Source organism: Populus nigra, chromosome 10 (assembly GCF_951802175.1).
Source record: "Populus nigra chromosome 10, ddPopNigr1.1, whole genome shotgun sequence".
Taxonomy (NCBI): domain Eukaryota; kingdom Viridiplantae; phylum Streptophyta; class Magnoliopsida; order Malpighiales; family Salicaceae; genus Populus; species Populus nigra.
Window position 1 is genome coordinate 2,788,081 of NC_084861.1, and position 19,724 is coordinate 2,807,804.

Below are 19,724 nucleotides of genomic sequence, written 5' to 3' on the forward strand. Positions count from 1 at the left end.
TTGTAGCAATCATTACTACAATATCGAACAAGCTTTTTAGTGCTAAATATCCAATTAGTTACTAAATTGAAATATATAGTTTTATTATGGAGTTTGATTAATAAAAAAAAATAAAATTATTTTCAAATAATTAAAACACTTATATAAAACAATTATAATTATGGCAAAAATTATAAAAATTCAGACGCATGGATACCTATTGATAAGAATTCAAAGATTAAATACTCAATTGTTACAATCAAATAATTTCAGTCACTCAAACTTTAACTCTTAAGAAAAAAAAAAAACACTTAGGCGAATATGCCCAAGCACCTCCCGTCCCGACTATCGAGGCCATACAACACACCAGCTCCTTAGCTTCAGATCCAACGGTCGATATCAACCGGTTACAAAAGAATAGGAATCCTTGAGACCATCCAACACAACAGCAGATCCAACGGTCCATATGAAACGGTTGCGAAAAAGTAGGTAGGGTTCTCTCATTTTTTTTTCTTTTTTTTTTCTTTATATTTCTTTATAGAAAACTCTGCTGGTGCAATCCAAAGCTCTCTCAGTATATTTTTGTTTCAATACCATTTATTCAAAAAACAAAAAATCATGGGAAAAGGCCCAGGTCTCTACGGCGATATTGGCAAGAAAGCTAGAGGTAACAGGGATTTCATTTTTTGCTCACTCCTTATTTTATTTTCATTTTGTGATTATTTTGATATTTTTGTTCTTAATTTCTCGAAATTTCCAGATCTTCTCTATAAAGATTACCAGAGCGACCACAAGTTCACTGTCACTACTTATACCTCAACTGGAGTTGTAATTTTCTCTCCTTTTCCTTTTATTTTTTTTATTAATTATATTTTTTAAAAAAATTGTGGTATTGATGTTCTTTTTTAATTAACGGACTGCCCAGATGAATCCTCATGTTTCCCCCCCCTTAATATTCCATGTAGAAGTTGTAATCTTAGGCCTGGGAAAACAGTTAAGTTGAATAATTTTTTTATTGATGAGAAATGAATTGGTCAATCTCCATTGCTAAGTGCTGGACGATTAATTTCTTTGCACTTAGAGCCTGTTTTTGTGTTTCAGATGCATTTTTGAAAAAAATTGAATTTTATTTTTAGTTTTTTCTTTGCTTCAAATTGTTTTTCCTGTGTTTTTTTAAATCGTTTTGATATGTTGATATCAAAAATTAAAAAAAAATATTTACATGCATTTCCAATCGAAAATTATTTTGAAAAACAACCATTATCATAATACCAAACTGGCTCGTAGCAGCAGGATTTGGATTCTATATTATTTTGATAATTTTATTTGCATTTATGGATTTTTTGTTCAGCATCTCGTTGTGGCTGATTTAATTGAGCTGTTTGTACAATTCACAAACAGTAAAGGAAAATAAAGCAACAACCATGTGTGTGCAGCCTTGAAAATAAAAGGAAACACTGCCACGATTATAATTGCATTGATTTGTTTAGTTTACGATGATTAATTCTTTCGCAATTATGGTATCGGTGATATGGCATATGGGTTTCGAATTGGCGCGAGACTCTTTAACTCGTTAAATATTACATCTGAGAATGGACCATCTGTTTTGGATGTGCAGATGTGAAATCCTTTAGATTGGATATTTAGTTTTGATGTCTTCTATCAAGTTAATTGCATTGAAGCATATGTTCTTGTTTCTTTTGAAAACAACCTTCTATAATATTATCATCTGACATTATATTTATTTTGCATTCCAGGCACTCACTTCAACTGGGATCAAGAAAGGTGATCTGTTTTTAGCAGATGTCAGCGGTCAGCTAAAGAACAAGAACATCACAACTGATATAAAAGTGGACACAAACTCCAATGTAAGACATTAAAGCTTGCCTGCTCTCCTTCTTGTTCTTTCACTTTTAACAAATCAGAAATGATAATTATCTGTGCTTGTGATTTGTATATTATGCCCTTGTTTGATGATCCTGTTTAGACTTCAAGTCACTATCAGAGGTACTTTCTTCTCTTTTGTGCTCTGGGTTGGTGAGCTATGAAGCTCTACATTTCTTGAGTACTGGTGTAAATTGTTTGAAGATGGGACTTTTGTATTCATCTCAATTATATTGTCAAACACGTTGTATGTGATCTCTTATCCCAGATATGGCGAATTATTGCATTAATTAACCAGTATACCACCATGATTCAATAACTCCTTTTCATTTAAGGAGGTGTTGGTAGCGGTGAGCATTTAAAAAAACTACTAATTTGGGTAATAAACTTTTAAAAATTGCAGAAAATGGGTAATTCGGGTTAAACAAAAAAAAATCAGGTTATCCAATAATAATTCAAAAATTTGTAAAACTAATAGGCTTGTAATGTTCCTTAAACCTAATTCTTATGTAGTCAAAACTTTGGGGAAGAAAACTTAATGGGGTAATAGGTAAAAAATTCAGGTAATTTGAGTTATCTGAATTACCCAAATTGTTTGATCGGGTAAAAGAAATAGGGTTAGGTAAGGAAAAAAAATATTTTGGATAATTGGGATAAGTATTGAAAATGGCAATTTTTTCCCCCCTTGAATACCCCAATGCTCACCCCTAGTATTTGTTTTACAAAAAATATTTTTCATTATAATTTACATTTGAAATATTTTCCGTAAAACATTTTACATAGAACAAATTTTATGATTTTTGGTAAGTAATGAATTGAAATTATAGTGGTAGTGAAACAATGATGATGTGTTGTGGTGGTGGGGTGGTAGAGGTGATAGTGGTGGTGATGGGATGGTGGTGGTGAAGGTGGTTGAAATGGTTGTGATGGCTAAAGTTTATTACTGTTTGTAAAATATCTTACAAAATTTCATGAACTGAAATTTTTTTCCAATAAACGAACTAAGTTTGTGGGTTGACCAAAAAATATTTATGTAGATCAAATTTTATGTAAGATATTTTACGTGAAACAAATCTCTCTAAATACAGCGTTTACTTCAGTTGACTATAGATGTGAAGGATAGAGCATTGCAGGGTTGCTTTATATTACGTGTATTGCTGTCTTATTTGTTAGATTGTTCTTTAGGACGATACCTCATGCCTGTATTGTTGGACCAAAGCATGATATTACTATAAGGTTGTAAAGCAGTTTGTTTGCATTCTTTTCAAAAGATGAAATTCCTTTTGGCATTCATCGCAGCTAATTAGAATAACTTTTTTCCATGCAGTGAACATTCGTTGGATAATTATATAACTAGTAATATGATGCTTTGATTGTGCAATTGATAGTTGTGTGTTCATCTGTAGCTTCTCACAACTATTACTATTGACGAACCTGCTCCTGGGCTCAAGACCATCTTTAGCTTCAAAGTCCCTGATCAGAGATCTGGCAAGGTAAAAGGGTTCTTTCCTTGTTAATTAACTTTTATCTTGTCATTTTCAGTTGTTTCTACTTCCTGCTTTGCTTGGCTGTTGGGAGCATCATTATTTTGCGGTTATGGTTATTGATTGCTGGTCTGATTTTTTGTATTTGTCGTTAAACATTGAGGTCATGGTTGTCTTGTCTATTTGGAACTTCCTACTGCATTAATGGGCAGGCCACAGTGTTAATGAGGCTGTTTTTTGCCACCCTATGATCTGATTTAATTTCTTGTGCTAACAGGTGGAACTCCAGTACCAGCATGAGTATGCTGGGATAAGCACTAGCCTTGGGTTGACTGCAAATCCCATTGTTAACTTCTCAGGGGTGATCGGGAGTAATGTTGTTTCTCTAGGGACGGATCTCTCATTTGATACTGCTACTGGGAACTTCACTAAATACAATGCAGGGTTGAGTTATACAAATGCTGACCTGATTGCTTCTCTGACAGTGTGAGTAATTCAACGCGGTGAAAGAAGTTACATTTTAGTTAATTACTCTAATAGCTGCTACTTTCTGTTGCATTCATTGATTATGTTCACTGAGCATTGAGCTCTACCTTTTTAAAGACTGGCCTGAGAATTCTTTTGCTGGCACTATCCCATTAACGAGCTTGAGCTGTAGTTCAATGCAGAGAAATGCAAGTTTTGAAGGCATTTGCTGGTGAATAATTATTTACTGGCAGTATTGCTAAAGATGCTCACTGAACTAATTTCTCTGATTTTTGTGGAAGGTCTACTCTCTTGTATCATCTAGGACAACCATTTTTACTCTGAACTTGGGATAGCTCGAGGTTAAAGCATTAAAGTCGAGTTATTTCAGCTGTTTGTGCATATTTTTTATTTGAAGTCTCCCTTTGCTGATGGGAATGTTTTTGTTGATGACCACAGCAATGATAAGGGAGACACCCTTACTGCTTCCTACTACCACACAGTGAGACCATTGACCAGTACAGCCGTTGGTGCAGAGCTGACCCGTAGTTTTTCAAGCAATGAAAACACATTGACCATTGGCACGCAGCATGCACTCGACCCCCTGACTACAGTGAAGGCTCGGTTGAACAACTATGGGAAAGCGAGTGCTCTTATCCAGCATGAGTGGCGCCCCAAGTCTCTCTTCACAATCTCGGGGGAGGTTGATACGAAGGCAATTGAAAAGAGCGCTAAGATTGGATTGGCCTTGGCTCTCAAGCCCTAGACCAGGCAACTGCTGGTGGTGTGACTGTATCTCAGTTGTTTTGTTCGTTGCAGAGAGCAATAATACACTGAAGGATGACAGACTTCCCATCAGTTTCTGTGATGTGTTTGGGTTTCACATAGTTGACGGTTATGGTCTCTTAGAAAATAATTCTAATTGGTGTCAGGCACCAATTTACTCTTCAAAATTTTGCATCCGCCCTCAACAAGAGGGTATACATGTTCTGGAGCAGAGTTGCTGCATTTGGATATTTTTGGTTTAACCATATTAAATTTTTTTCTTTTCATGGTTGTTGAGTATCGCTGAGTCTCCTCTCATGTCTGTAATATGGTTGTTGGAGTTGTTTTTTAAAGTTTTTTTATTTAAAAATATATTAAAATAATTATTTTTTTATTTTTTAAAAATTATTTTTTATATTAGTTCATTAAAATGATCTAAAAATATTAAAAAAAATTATTAATTTAAAGTAAAAAAAAATTCTTAATTTTTTTTAAGAACATTTTTGAAATACAAAATCAAGTAAATAGGATTTAATTTAACACAAGTACATTATTTATGGTAAGTATTTATAAAAATTTATTATCATATATCAATAATCATGATAATCATATTATATAGATTGATTCTAGTTGTGATAACTATATCTTTAGTGTCAATTTTTTTTTTAAGAAAAAATTAATTTATTTTTTAATTTTATTTTTTAATATTAGATTTATTAGAGAATAAATTTTTTTGATTTATTTTCTATGGAGTTGTTTGAGTCTTATGATTTAAGTCTTGACAGATTAACTTGGTAAACTTTTTTTATTAATTTGTTTTTTGTCATTTAATATTGGATAGATTGAGAATTGATCTTTATAATTTATTTTGAATTTTTTTCTATCAGGTTCTCGGTTGCATGATCTAAGTTTAGCAGGTTGATTTTGTTTTTTTTTTTTTTAATTTTATCTTTTGAATGTTATGTTGATTGAGAATTGAGTTTTAAAATATTTTTTTATTTATTTTCTATGAGGTCATTATGATCCATGATTCAAGTTGTAGATTATACTGTTAATTTGAGTTTACTTGAATTGATTTAATATGCTGTTGTTTTTTTTTAAAAAAGATTTAATAAAAATTGTTCGGGAATTTCTTAAGTCAAATTATGTTTCTTTTAATTATTCAGATTACTTTTAGACTTGTAGAATTAATTGGATCATCTTAGTTGGTTTCCAGAAGTTCTATTTTTTTTTTCTTCTTGAAACCATTGGATATTTTTAAGACATTTTAAAAAAATTTGAATCCATCAATGAACACTATAGAGTGAGTAAACAATATACTAAACCCTTTAAGAACTTATCCAACAACAATTATATAATACTAGTTGCTATGCCTGCGCGTTGCCGCGGTCTTATAGCGGGCTTGTGCGTTGTCATGGATTTGTAAAAAAAATTAAAAAATTGTTTTTAAAAAATTATATGGAGGAATACTATTACAATCCATAATGTTTTCAAGAAAAATTAAAGTATAAAGCTAAATTCTCAACCAGCTAAATATTTAAAAAAATAAAATAGACAGATAATTTAAAAAAAAATCATAAAAAACAAAAGGAAAAAAAATCATGTAGGGAAATACTGCAGCAATCTATAGTGTTTTGTGAAGAAATATACAATTGTAATTCTTAACCAACTCAATATTAAAAAAAATTAAATCAATAAAGATAATTTTGAAAAAAAATCATAAAAAAAACAAAAAGGAAAAAAAAAACTATGCAGAAAAACACCATAGTAATCTATAGTGTTTCATGAGAAAATCTACAGTTGTAATTTTCAATCAGCTCAATATTAAAAATAATAAAATCAATAAAAATAAATTTGAAAAAAATTATAACAAAAAAAATCATGTGGGGAAACACTTTAGCAATCAACGTTGTTTTAAAGAAAAAAATTACAAAACTAAATTTTCAACCAGCTCAGTATGAAAAAATAAATTCGACAAAGATAATTTTGAAAAAAAAATTGATAAAAAGATATGTGGGGAAACACTGTAGCAAGAAAAAATCATATGGAAAAACACTGTAGTAATTCAATGTTTTTTTTTTCAAGAAAAAAACTACAAAGTTATATTATCAACTCGCTTAATATAAAAAAACTAAAATTGACAAAGACAATTCTGGAAAAAAACAAAGAAAAAAAAAACTATATGGAAAAACATTGTAGCAATTAACAGTGTTTTAAAGAAAAAACTACAAAGCTAAATTCTCAATCAGCTTAATATTAAAAAAATAAAATTAACAAAAATAATTCTGAAAAAAAACAACAACAAAAAGACAATTTTGAAGGAAAAAAAGCAAAATAAAAATAAAGAAATAAAGAAAAAACATGTGGGGAAAGTTAAAGCTAAATTCTTAACCAGCTTCAATATTAAAAAAAATAAATTCAACAAAGATAATCTTAAAAAAAATATGTGAAGAAATATTGTACCAAAAGAAAAAACATATGGGAAAAATACTATAGTAATCTATAATGTTTTTTTATTAAAAAACTACAAAGCTAAATTTTCAAATAGCTCAATATAAAAAAAACTGAAATTGATCATTTTGGGAAAAAAAATCATAAAAAAATCAGTAAAAATAATTTTTTAAAAAACATACAATTTTTTTTTAAAAAAAGTCAATCATAAGAAAAGAAAAGACGTGGGGAAAGCTAAGTCCTTTCCCCGTTTTTAGAGTATTGTTAATAATAGATTGATTCTAGTTGTGATAACGATATCCTTATCCATACGTGTCATTATCTATGTATTATGGTTATCATTGTCGGTAAAGAAGTCTCCCTTTTGTCGACCTCTTAATGTGACAACATATGGAATGATTTTATTAAAGCTCAACTCTTTATTTTAATGCTACGTGGCAGATTTTTAGTGCTTGCCTCTTGAATCTGGGAAGGCAATAATTTCTAACCTATGACCTCCCTTCCCCTTCCAACGGAGGATCAAATAGGCAATTTTTTTATTAGTGTTTTAATTAATTTTATATATTTTAAAGTTAATGAATATGTAAGTCTTTAATAACTTTAAAAAGATATAAACTCGTGATCATTGAAAATAAAATCCAAGACCTGACCAATTAAACTACTTCTCAAAGTTAACTTTTTTTATACTTAATAATGCCACAATGTAACCAACCCAATCCTTTAAAAAAAACTTGATTTTACAAAAATAAAACCAAAGCATAGAAAACAAAGTGCATAAAACCATAAAAATCTACAAGTCAAAAGATTAAAAATCCATACATAATATTAAAAATTAAAATTATAACATAAAAAAGTTAAAAATAATCAGATCGGATAATAATATGAGTGAAACACAGCCCCACTCGAGTGAAATTTTATTCATTTTAAATTAAATCATATAAAAATTTAATTTTTTTAGATTGAATAATATTAAATATCAAATAAATAGAATAAAATTATCATTTTTTCTTGCCTTCATGGATGACTAAGTTGGTAAAGTGAATGAAAACTGAGAGATATACTCCTTATGTTATATCTAATTTGATTCCCTTTATTAACTAATATTGATGGTTGCGGACCCGCAAAGTGTAAATCTTGTTCGAGGTATAAAGACCTAATTTGATATAAAAAAGAAAAGCATCTCTAATGTTGTGTTTTTATATATTAGCATAATTTCTTCATATTTTATATTTAAATTTAATATTATGTATATGTATAATTTTAATTGAAAAAATCAATTAACTACTCAATTCACAAAACAAATAAAACTTAAAGACCCCACAATTGACAATTAAGTACTGTACAAGAAAGCATTAATCAAATAATCGACATTAGGATTGACGGATCTTTTCTCACATTCCTCCATCTGATATTTCAAGATCTTTTCTTTTGTATTACATGTGAACATAATCTTGAAAATTGAGTTTGGTTATTTCAGATTTCATCTATTTTTACCTTAATTTTTAGTTAATTATTTTTAGATTAACTTGGTAGATTGATACAAATTAATCTATTTTTTATTTTTATTTTTATTTTTTATTGGCTATTTGTAATTAATTATTTACTATAATTGATAAAAACTGAATTCATTTTATTTTTTAAAATATCTCTAAAAAATAAATATTTTTTAAAAAACTAGTTTTAACATTAATTTTTTTTTAGTATAGTAAATAAGAGAAATTGGTCTCTAATTTACTTTTATAACAATTTTAAAGATTAATATTTTTAACACTAGAAAATATTTTAAACAAGAAATCTCATTAATTTTTTTAATTAGATTCAATTTAAAAAATCCCAAATAACCTATAATATCATTTTTGAAAAAAAATATTATCGGTCTGATCCGGGTGTTATGCCCATGAGGCATGAGGTATGTTATGGTAAATTTTAAAATAAAATAATATAACAATCGAAAATTAAAAATAGTGTGCCAGTAGGCACGTTTGCGCTTTTTGGAGTGAGATCGCCATCCTCGTCTATACCAAAAGAAGAAAAGCCTATCAGGAAAAAAAAAACCTTCGGACCGAAAAACAAAAGCCATTCTCGTCGGAGAAACTAAATTCAACGATGACGACGAAGATGCTCTCACTGTACTCAACAACGATGACGGAGAAGATGCCCTCACTGTACTTATCAACGATCAATCCTCACTTTTCCATAATCTCATGGAAGAAAAAATCATTTCCCGTGACCGGAAGTCGGAATCTCTTCACCACCACCGTTCATGCCTCAAGATCTAAAGTTGATCATCAGATTTCCAGATCTCAGGTGATTGATTGATTAATAATCAAACTGGACAGATTGATTAAATCGATAGAGTTAATTAATTTATTTATTTATTCAAAAAAAAATGACAGGGACATGAAGAAGAATCATTATTGTTGATGAGGAGTGTATTAGGAAGCATGGAAAGGGTTTATTTGAAGAGAAATCCAACAGCAAAAGCTATACTAGACTTGGTTAAGTCGGTTGATGATGCTGACCATATCTGCTATGATCATCTTGCTTTCAGGACCTTTGGGGTATCTATTTTTTTTTGTAAATTACATAAAACTTGAAAAGAAACTAATTGATTTTGATAATTTTTTTTAATTTGATTTGACTTATTAGTATTATTATTATTATCATTATAGGTGAAGGGTCATGGGATTGAGTCCATGGCAAGTTTCTTCCTGGATTATGGGTATAAACAACAGGAGGAGCTGAGATTTCCTGCAAAAAAGTTGAAAGCTCTGTGGTTTTCACCTCCCAGTGGCCTCCCGCATGAGGATGCTGCCACTGGCAGTGGTGTTAATGGCCCTTTGCCAAGAATTTTTATATCAGAGCTTCTCGTTGATCAATTAAGTCCACAAGCTCAAGTGAGTAGTGCTAATCAAGTGATGGTTGGTACTTCATTGTATCATTAATTATATTAATCCATCCTCTTCTGTGTAGACTGAAGATTTAATTAACTTCATGTGTTAGGAAATTATTGAAAAATACATAGAAACATCAGGCAGTGGATACAAGCATGCAACTCTTGCTAGTGCTCTGGGGTCGTTAACATGGAAGAAGCCCTTCTTTTCTGACTTTCAGCAATTGGCAAAGTAGTAATTTAATCTTTTGACTTGTACTTCAATTTTCTTTTCTCAATACAAGATTTGTGTTTTAACTGGTGCTGTTATATATTTTTTTTGATGCCTAGGGAGAGTGAATATGCTGCCTGGACACTTGTCAATGGTTATGCACTCAACCATGTCACTATTTCCACTCATCGCCTGAAAACTCACTTGACAAATATCAGAGCCCTCAACCAGTTCCTCCAAGAGAATGGATTCAAACTGAATTCTGAAGGGGGTGCTCTCAAAGGTTTGGTAACTCTTTTTTTTTAATCTTGCGTCCCCGTGCTAGTTTTCTTGTAAGCTAAAATTGTAGGAAATTATCTTGTCTAGTGCTGCTGATAATAATTATGGGTGAATGTTTAGTACTAGATTTCCTGTTCAAATAAAACTTCACCTGAATGGATTAAGAGATGTTTTGTTTGGTTTCTATAACTATGACCTCAATCCAATACTAGAAATTTTAGCAACTTCATTTTTTTTTCCTGCTTCCCATGCATCTCAGCTACTTTTGAATTTGTTTTAGCACTGCCTGCCAAGGGACCATAAATAATGGTCTTTCTCAGAGATTGTGGAGTGACTTCATCTATACTCTTATTGTCATAGATCAAGTATAGTATGTTGTTCTAGTTACTGTACTAGTTATTTATAATTGGTTTCGAATTGCATACTCCTTCTCTGAGAGGTTTGATAATAATTAAATGATTTCTTTTCCTCAACTGCTAGTGAGCCCTGATGGTCTCCTGCTTCAAAGCTCAACTGTAGCCGACTCAATCTCTTTCAAGTTTTCTGATGGCTTCACTGAATCAGTTCCCTGCTCATACATAGAGTTTGCCGAACGCCTTGTGTTGCCACAATATAAAAATCTACGCAAGGAAGAGGTAAAGGATTCCCTTGTGTTCTCCTTGAAATGATATTTTCCTTCACTTAGATTCTCCCAAGCCTATTGAGATCACTGCCATATCGAGGATTGTTACCAGAGCAGTCTGATTGATAGACATCAAGATCCTCATTAATCTGACTGTCAAGAAATGAATTGTTTCCTTTATGCTCAATTACGAGGTAGTAACTTCTATCACCATCTTCAACAGGTCAAGGAGTTTCACAGGCGAGATGGGTTTGAGGTTGGAAATGCAGATAAGATTTTTGAGAGCACATCCAAAGAGCAATTGACAAGGCGAACTGGGTGAGATGAATCACTATTTAGACGACAAAGAATGATCGCTAGAAGTTACTTAAGAAGTGGTCTTCAAGGCTGAGATCCTTACATAAGTACATATATCATGACTCACAGTACATGAATAAACTTTATTCACAATACCTATATTATTGGACGTTTGTTGTAACATGCTATAATCTTTTAACCACCCTTCTCACCATTTTTTGTTGATTGAAAGAGGCAATTTATACCTGTCCGGCTGAATAACGTCGAGTTATTATGGAACATGGAAACAATCCCAATCGGATTTTTCCGATCGAGTTATGAAAAAGATTTAATCAGACAGGACCTAATATTCCTTAACATTTTCTGGACTGTAGAGGGCAATCGACTAACATTTTGCGCCATAAGCCTCATCATTATCCCGTGTGTGAAGGATGGTCATCATTCTAAATACAACATATAAGGACATGTTCCTCCATTGCCTTCTCAGTTGTACAAGAACAAATGCTTTCACAGAAAATACATCTATAGTAAGAAAAGGGTGAAAAAAGAAATGAATGAAAAGAGGCAGCTAAAAGAAGCAGATACTTCACTGATCCTGTGCTATGGTTTGCCACTGGGTTTTGGAGATTGGTGGGGATATTGATGGTGGAAAGGAGAAGCATGGGGACCATGTGGTATTGAAAAACTCCTTTGTTGGTGCCCATTCCGAGATAACAATCCAGCCTGTGAGCGGACACCATTTTTGGCATTTGGGCTAGACCCAACCCGGTCACCTTGCATGGTCTGGAAATAATACGATGAGCTTGCCATGTCCTTGAGGTTGGGCAGAGGCTTCAATGTGTCGACCACTTCACTCATTAGAGGCCTGGCTTTGGGATCCCTGCTAAGGCAATGAGCAGCCAGCTGTGCAGCTTTCTGGGCTCCTTTTATTGAAAAGTGACCTTGAAGTCGAGGGTCTATCAGCCGGTAGAATCTTCTTCTCTCTCCTAGATATGGCCTCGCCCACTCAACAAGATTATGCTCTCCATTAGGACGGTTCTTATCCATGGATCTCCTGCCGGTTATCATTTCAAGCAAGACCACACCAAAACTGTAGACGTCGCTCCTTGATGTAAGATGTCCTGACAGAAGTGTTTTAGCCTGTTTAGCCTTGATGTAATGATGATCACATGCAGCAGCAGAAGAATGTTGCGAACCTTTCCTACCTAATATGAACTGAACTGACTACCTGGAGGCACATCAGACTAATGGACTGCATACAATCGGATGCCTACTACAGATACATGCAAATCCAATATTGTCTGTCATTTTTACCTATTATCTAGAATATAAAAAAATTTACCTAAACAAGGACAGAAGGATTTGTAAAGGTACAGAGAAGGAACGGTAGGATTAAATGCCCTTCTCTGGTTCAAATGTGTCAGTCTAGGAGAGGGGAAGGGGGACCAGAGATAACTGATGAAGAGGATATCTTTAATGAGGGGAATGTAGTTCCTTTCTAATTTTAAATTAAGGGTGTTTTGTTATTTAAGAATAGAGAGATTGAGTTGGATTTTTTACTGCTTTCGACTCCCAATTTGAGGGTTGATAGTTCTTATTATATGAGGGGCATGCACCTTTCAAAATCCTCCCCTTCCCTCCCTCCCTTTACACCAAATCCCCCCCCAGCCAGTTTTGTCAGCCTCGCATGGAGTTTGATTCAACTCAGGCACTGAACAGATACAGAATCCTAATATAAACACTTTGGTACATGCAGAGAACAGATACAAAATCTATCCTCCTAATTCATGCAGAAAAGCTTTAAGTTTTTCCCAGAGCCAACTGGAATATGCCTGTAACGCAGGCAATTAGGGTTAAAAAGAAAGCTAGATATGCTTATCTAGGCTTTTAGGGAAAAGAATAAGTCTTTCATCAAATTAGGATGAGAAAATGACTGAGGGATTAAGAGAAAATCATGCTTACCGGTCATTACATACTCTGGGGCTGCATAACCATAAGTTCCCATCACCCGGGTTGATACATGGGTCTTATCTCCCTCAGGAGCATCTTTGGCAAGTCCAAAATCAGAAAGCTTGGCATTGTAATCCTGATACAGAATTTGATTAGTAGGATGCACCAATTAAGTGAAGAGGAGGAAGAGGAAAAATATTGCTATAGTTATATTATGTACCGCATCTAATAATATATTGGAGGTTTTGAAATCACGATAAATCACTGGCCTTTCAGCTTCTTCATGAAGAAAGGCAAGACCTTTGGCAGCACCAAGAGCGATTTTCATTCTTATAGACCATGGAAGAGGTAGGGACCCTGCATATAAAATTTCCATAAAAAATGAATGATGTTTAATAAGCAAATTGCGCAACACAGCAAAACCTGGCAATGTCAATACAACTCTAGCCATGTAAGAAAAAGCATCTGCGTATCAAAATCATATATATGAAAGAGTGGTAATAAAACAGCTCCATTTTATAAAATTCAGCTGTTTCATTGTGTTACTATTTCATTGTTAAACTTGGCTGTTTGATAAAAATCTAGAGAAATCTGATACAAGTTTGATGATTTGCTACAACTTTCAATAACTTTGTGGCCTTAGGTAAACGTGACAGAATTCAAAATTTTCACAGCTCATCCTGAGCTTCATCACCAACGATCTAGCATGGATTTGATTCACTTCTGCAAAAACCGTCATCCAACATAAACACATCCAGTCTCTATAGAATAATACTAATACACAAAAGATTCATATTTACATACAAGCATCCACTGATAAATAGAGATATGTTCATGCATACACATAAATACACACAACCAATCTCCAGTGCAAGCATTGCTTATCTGATGTCCCCAGCTATTTTATGTAAATGCTTTTGTAATTTCTATTCTGGAAAAGTCCATTACTGTAGAGAAAAAGGGTAGAGAGAATAATTTTTCACCGCACATTTTAAATTACTTTCATACTAGAAACCATAATTTTTTTTAAGGGAGAGAAAAAAGGGCCAACAAGAAAAGCAAAAGGTGGTTGCATACGTCGAAATAGGTGGTTCTCCAAGCTTCCTCGAGGCATGAACTCGTAAACTAGCAGCCTTTGATCATCTTCAATGCAGTAACCAATCAGTTTAACCAGGTTAGGATGAACAAGATCACCAAGGTAATTTACTTCAGCCTGCCACACAGATCCAACAATTAAAAGCAAACCTAGGAGTAAGAAATCCAAACGATTTGGAAACAAAATTATTGAAAATGAAAAGGCATGGAAAATATGATAGTGAACTTTTATATGTGAAGTAAATAGATTAGGAAAGTCTGGTACCAGCCATTCTTTATGACCCTGGAGCCCATCATGATTAAGGGTTTTAACAGCAACGGTAAGGCCAGTACCAGGTTTCACCGGAGCAGTTCCATTTTCTTCAATCCATCCCTTGAAAACACAACCAAAGCCACCTTCACCAAGAAGACTCTCAGGTCTAAAATTTCGAGTTGCCAGCTTGAGATCATTAAATGTGAACTTCCGCAGTCGAGAAGCAACTTTAAGCTCCTCTTCAAGTTTGGAAAGGGATGAATTACTTTCTGTGTTGCTTGTGGTTGACGATGAGACAACAGGAACAGCTGGTTGGTCTGTGCTTGTATCATTTATGGATTTACTTTCTGTTGATTCACAAACTTACACTATTAGAATACAGACTACTGTAAAATGAAATCTTAAGGGATGATAATCATAACAATGAAATAGACAAATAAAGCACCGTGCGCTACAAGCCCTTCTGGATACAAGCACACCAGCTTTTCAATGAAATGCTAAACTGCATGCCACCGTGTGCAGGTTTGACAAAGAGATGAGACACCCAACCCAGATCATAATTAAAATGGTAAATAAGAAAAAAATTGAAGCATAAACTACAGTGCAGCATGTACATTTATATTCAACAAAAATGAAACTACACGGTAATACCATATATCCTTGTAATGATAATCGTGGTTTCTTTTAACTTGAACTCTCCACATACACAAATCATAGATTCCCACATTCTGCTATTTAAACTAACCATGATAGTCACTCTTCCAACCTCACACAGCCCCTATCGCAGGTGCCTTTGAAACCAAAGTATCTGTCCTTCACCTGGTAAAATTTTCCTTAAATCCATTGGGCAGCTCAGCAACCCAATCTTTACCACTATTATCACCACTAGAATGTTTCCATTACACACCTACCAACTCATCAGTCATGCTACCATCACCAGCACACTAATGATTATTCCAAACTCACTGCCATTTTCCTGAGATTCTGGAAATGGCTGCAATCATTTGAAGGAGTTTGTTTCAAATAAACTGATGAAACAGCTGGTCCTACTTTCTGCCAAAGCCATGAACTATACACATCTTTTCAACACTAATATGGGATTGAAGCTGATTCGAACTAAGGCAATGTTTTCAACAAATAAGAAAAAAATCATTTCTAAGATGGAAAAAAAAAAAAGCAACTTCGATAAACTTAAATCAGATTATCTACATCACTAAAAGGTTAAGACTTTGGTCAAGCCTGCTTTTGGAAACGAGGAACATAATTGTTATAATAAAAAAACTAACAAGGAAATCATGATACCAAGCATTTATTGCAAAGCTCTGACCAGAACACCAAGGTAAAAAGAAATTAAAGAACCAAATCTAACCAAAAACATCAAGTCCATCAAGTAAATGAATGACTCAGTCCAGTACCAACATGGAAAAATTCCCCTCCTTTATTTTCCGCTTGAACTAAAAATAACGGCTTCCCCAAGCTAGCGGATATAAAATAAACAAAAAACTGTTAGAGATGACTCTCCAAATAGTAATTCTGCATGTTTGCGATAAACTGCGGGAAAGAAAACAACTTATGTCTAGCATGACCTGAAGTAGTTTCTGCAAAATCTAAGGACTCCAAGTTTTCATAGAAAAACCTTCACCCTGTCAATGGATCTCACAGCCAAGTCAGGCTTCGGTATTCATGCAGCTTGTAAATGGTGCAAGCAGTGAAAATAGCTGTTGCTAGTTCCTTTTAAAGTCACTGTTATGCACACACGCACGCACATAGAAACTAAACATTCGGTTGCAAAACCATTCTTGGTTGAACAAACATCCCAGGAAGGAAACCATGCCAATCTTAACTGACAAACTGATTGAACTAAAACAAATAATCCACATTGATCAAACCCCAAAAAAAAATTGAAGTGAAGAGAAATCGGAATTACCAAAATGGGTACTAGTCCCACTAACAGAGCTGTCAACTTTGGATCTTGACGAAATGCAGCTCCCAACAAGCCTTAACTTGACCCAACATCCCGCCTTTGTACCATCTTTCTTCTTCCTCTCCTTTGATTTGCACACATCCCAAGAAGACTTCACTTTACCTTCTTCACTGCCTAAACCCATCCTCTCCTTTCCTCTTCAAAAACCCTAAATTCCAAAACCCACTTTTCATCAAACCAACACCCCAAATCCCACCACTTGCCACATCCAAAAAAAAAAGGTTTCAAATTTAGCAATTTCTCTTCAATACCCACAAACCCAATTGAAAAAGGAGAAAAGAAGGGCTAGATCACGTCAGGTACATAAAAATTGATAGCCCCTTTTTAAAGATTTTTAAAAATAATCAAACTGTGGAAACCATTGAGACAGACAACAACATGGTTTGGTCTTCTATTTTTCATATTTCTAATCAGTTAAGACCAGGAAATGTCCGCTGCTCTCTCGATAATAGCACGGAGGATTAATTGTACATTTAGTCCTTTTACTCTTTATATTTTCATAATGTGCCCACCTTACTATTTTTATTCTTACTTATCTCGAAGTATCCCTCCATCCAATTTACGGCCTTTTGTTTTTTGATTTCAGAAACGTTTTTAAAAAAAATTAAATTTTTTTTATTTTTTCATTTTAAATTAATATCTTTTTAATATTTTCATGTTATTTTGATATATTAATATAAAAAAATTTAAAAAAATAAAAAATATTATTTTAATATATTTTTAAATAAAAAATACTTTGAAAAGTAACATAACCAGTTAATTACAAGGTTGTTTCAAAGATGATCAAAAATGTTCATTTATTTCACTGTTTTATAAAAATAATTATGATTGATGAATTTGTTAATTACAAGGTTGTTTCAAAGATAATAGAAAAGATTCATTTATTTCACTGTTCTATAAAAATAATAATGATTGATGAATTTGTTATTCTAGTTCGTATAAAAATCTTAGTTAATTAAGTAAAAATATATACATGTAATGTAATGTTATTGCATCATTATTTATTATAAAAAGAACTAGTTATTTGATCCATGTTTTACCACGGATTAGATAATTTTTTTAAAAAAAATTAATTATACATGCAAGTTCTTCCAACGTATTTTTATAGATAAAAAACTTTTAAGCACAATTTAAAAAATCTATGCATACTTGTAATCAAATAAATCAAAAAATAAATATATTAATAAGTGAAAAAAAATAATCATTAACGATAATTAAAAATAAAACTAGAAAAATAAAATAAACATGTAAATCAATATGTTTAATTTCACGAGACAAGACATTTACCCGATTGTATTTGCTAAATTTTTTTATTAAAATATTTTTTTTATTAAATCAAACGATAATAAAAATAGATACACATATTAAATTGATTGAATAAAAAAAATATTATGTGATATTGCATATATTATAAATATTAAATTGATTGAATAAAATAATAATAAAATATTTTCTTATTATTTTTTAAGAAACTGTTTGGGAACGCTGTGCAAACCGCGTTTCCAAAAAATGAAAATTTTTTTTCTATGCTAATTTCAAAAATAATTTTTTAAAAATAAAAAAAATATCATGCATACATTTCAGCATGAAAAATTATTTGGAAAGCAACCTTTACCACACTGCCCAACATACTCTAATGAACGAACAACCTGTTATTTGTTCATATTGTAAGAAAATACACAGATGATATGTTGTCTATAGGTCCAGATTCCAACCACCATTATATTGGCTGAAAAAATAGTAACAATATTTTATTTGCTCTAAAAACTTTTTATAAAACTATTTCAACCTAAAAAACTTCATTAGCACCCTTTGAACACCTACAAACAACCCGTCAAACCAAAAAACACAAAAACTCAAAATCAAACTAGATTAGATTTATCTCCCTTGATTTATATTTGTTTTTTTTTGAAGCAATATTAATGTTTTAAAACACCACCATCAAACCTATCTCATTGTATGAAAGCCAAAAAAATCTATTTTGATGGTCGGAAATGACTTGAATAATGACTTTCTCCCATCATAAAAATCTAGTGACCTATTTCTCCCTCTTTTCTTTTAACCTGTAGTGAAAGATTATATGGATAAATTTTTGTACAAAGAGTGATTTTTTGAAATTTAAAGGGATCTAAATTGTATAAATTAAGTTATATTTAAAGATTGAGAGCTTAAATGTATTTTTCATGAAATCCCTAGCATGTCACCCATGTTTGGCGTCGTTTTTATTTTGATCCCTCTTTTTTCAATTTCATCCTTGTTTAAGAAATAAAAAAACAATTGGTCTTCAATTATAATCAAATCACCCAAAATAAAATTTAAAGGACCAAAATAAATTATTAATAAATAAATAATAAATGTATGGTGTGTTAAATTATAAATAAATAATAAATTATAATCAAATCACCCAATGTTTCTTTTTGCGTTTCAAAAGCGTTTTTGAAAAAAATTATAATTTTTTTATTATAATTTTTTTATTTGCTTCAAATTAAAATTTTTTATGTTTTTAGATTATTTTGATGCGCTGATATCAAAAATAATTTTTAAAAAATAAAAAAAAAAAATATTATTTTGATATATTTTTAAGTAAAAAACACTTTAAAAAGCAACGCAACCACACTCCTAAACACACTAACAACTATCTACAGTAAAAGAAAACATATCTTTTAATGTTTTTTACAATAAATAAATAAATAAATAAAAGATAGTGACAGGTGCTTGAATTGCTTTACAAGTATCTATGTTCATTTAAAAGGAAAGAGGATAATATTATTCCAACCAGTAGATTAATTTTCACAAACATCAAGAAATAAGATTCAATAAAATTTGTAGATAATTTTGTTAGATAAAATTTGATAGATATTACAATGGTGAAAAAGTCTATCTTTAACTGTTGAAATGGAATGATTGGCAGAGCGACTCGAGGACGTTATAAAATGAGATTTTATATAATATAAAATATATGAATATTTATTCTGTTTTTTTTAACTAATATAAAACTCGGACATACCGGATCGGATGGGATCGGATGGGATGATATTGACAACCATTGGTTAACTGGCACGAACATCCTTGTCTTTTCACTTTTTTAACGAGGGCCCTTATTAGTTAATAT

At 31.9% G+C, this 19,724-nt stretch overlaps 3 protein-coding genes across 3 annotated transcripts; 2 read left to right on the top strand and 1 right to left on the bottom strand.

Moving 5' to 3' along the window:
• Positions 1-488: 488 nt before the first annotated feature.
• LOC133705897 (mitochondrial outer membrane protein porin of 36 kDa-like) lies at positions 489-4,864 on the top strand. Its single transcript, XM_062131328.1, has 6 exons — positions 489-646; positions 740-807; positions 1,737-1,847; positions 3,270-3,356; positions 3,625-3,833; positions 4,272-4,864. The coding sequence occupies exons 1-6, from the start codon at positions 598-600 to the stop codon at positions 4,576-4,578; spliced, it is 831 nt and encodes a 276-aa protein (XP_061987312.1). The 5' UTR covers positions 489-597; the 3' UTR covers positions 4,579-4,864.
• Positions 4,865-8,988: 4,124 nt separating this feature from the next.
• Positions 8,989-11,544, top strand: LOC133705160 (2-oxoadipate dioxygenase/decarboxylase, chloroplastic). The gene is made up of 7 exons (XM_062130282.1): positions 8,989-9,335; positions 9,425-9,589; positions 9,701-9,925; positions 10,032-10,153; positions 10,252-10,415; positions 10,892-11,046; positions 11,257-11,544. The coding sequence occupies exons 1-7, from the start codon at positions 9,135-9,137 to the stop codon at positions 11,353-11,355; spliced, it is 1,131 nt and encodes a 376-aa protein (XP_061986266.1). The 5' UTR covers positions 8,989-9,134; the 3' UTR covers positions 11,356-11,544.
• A 167-nt stretch (positions 11,545-11,711) lies between these two features.
• On the bottom strand, positions 11,712-17,038 carry LOC133705159 (serine/threonine-protein kinase PBL34-like). Its single transcript, XM_062130281.1, has 6 exons — positions 16,556-17,038; positions 14,641-14,975; positions 14,358-14,493; positions 13,501-13,637; positions 13,293-13,416; positions 11,712-12,451 (listed from the first exon to the last, which is right to left on the bottom strand). The coding sequence occupies exons 1-6, from the start codon at positions 16,734-16,736 to the stop codon at positions 11,931-11,933; spliced, it is 1,434 nt and encodes a 477-aa protein (XP_061986265.1). The 5' UTR covers positions 16,737-17,038; the 3' UTR covers positions 11,712-11,930.
• Positions 17,039-19,724: the final 2,686 nt, after the last annotated feature.

Bases quoted from the DNA above. Each gene is read 5' to 3' on its own strand.
- LOC133705160 (XM_062130282.1), top strand. From the start codon at position 9,135: ATGACGACGAAGATGCTCTCACTGTACTCAACAACGATGACGGAGAAG. The intron at 10,416-10,891 runs GTTTGGTAACTC...CTCAACTGCTAG, and splicing joins TGAAGGGGGTGCTCTCAAAG to TGAGCCCTGATGGTCTCCTG. The intron at 11,047-11,256 runs GTAAAGGATTCC...CATCTTCAACAG, and splicing joins AAAATCTACGCAAGGAAGAG to GTCAAGGAGTTTCACAGGCG.
- LOC133705159 (XM_062130281.1), bottom strand. From the start codon at position 16,736: ATGGGTTTAGGCAGTGAAGAAGGTAAAGTGAAGTCTTCTTGGGATGTG. The intron at 14,976-16,555 runs GTAATTCCGATT...GTGAATCAACAG, and splicing joins TGGGACTAGTACCCATTTTG to AAAGTAAATCCATAAATGAT. The intron at 13,638-14,357 runs GTATGCAACCAC...TTTTATATGCAG, and splicing joins GGAGAACCACCTATTTCGAC to GGTCCCTACCTCTTCCATGG.
- LOC133705897 (XM_062131328.1), top strand. From the start codon at position 598: ATGGGAAAAGGCCCAGGTCTCTACGGCGATATTGGCAAGAAAGCTAGA. The intron at 647-739 runs GTAACAGGGATT...CGAAATTTCCAG, and splicing joins TATTGGCAAGAAAGCTAGAG to ATCTTCTCTATAAAGATTAC. The intron at 3,834-4,271 runs GTGAGTAATTCA...TGATGACCACAG, and splicing joins CTGATTGCTTCTCTGACAGT to CAATGATAAGGGAGACACCC.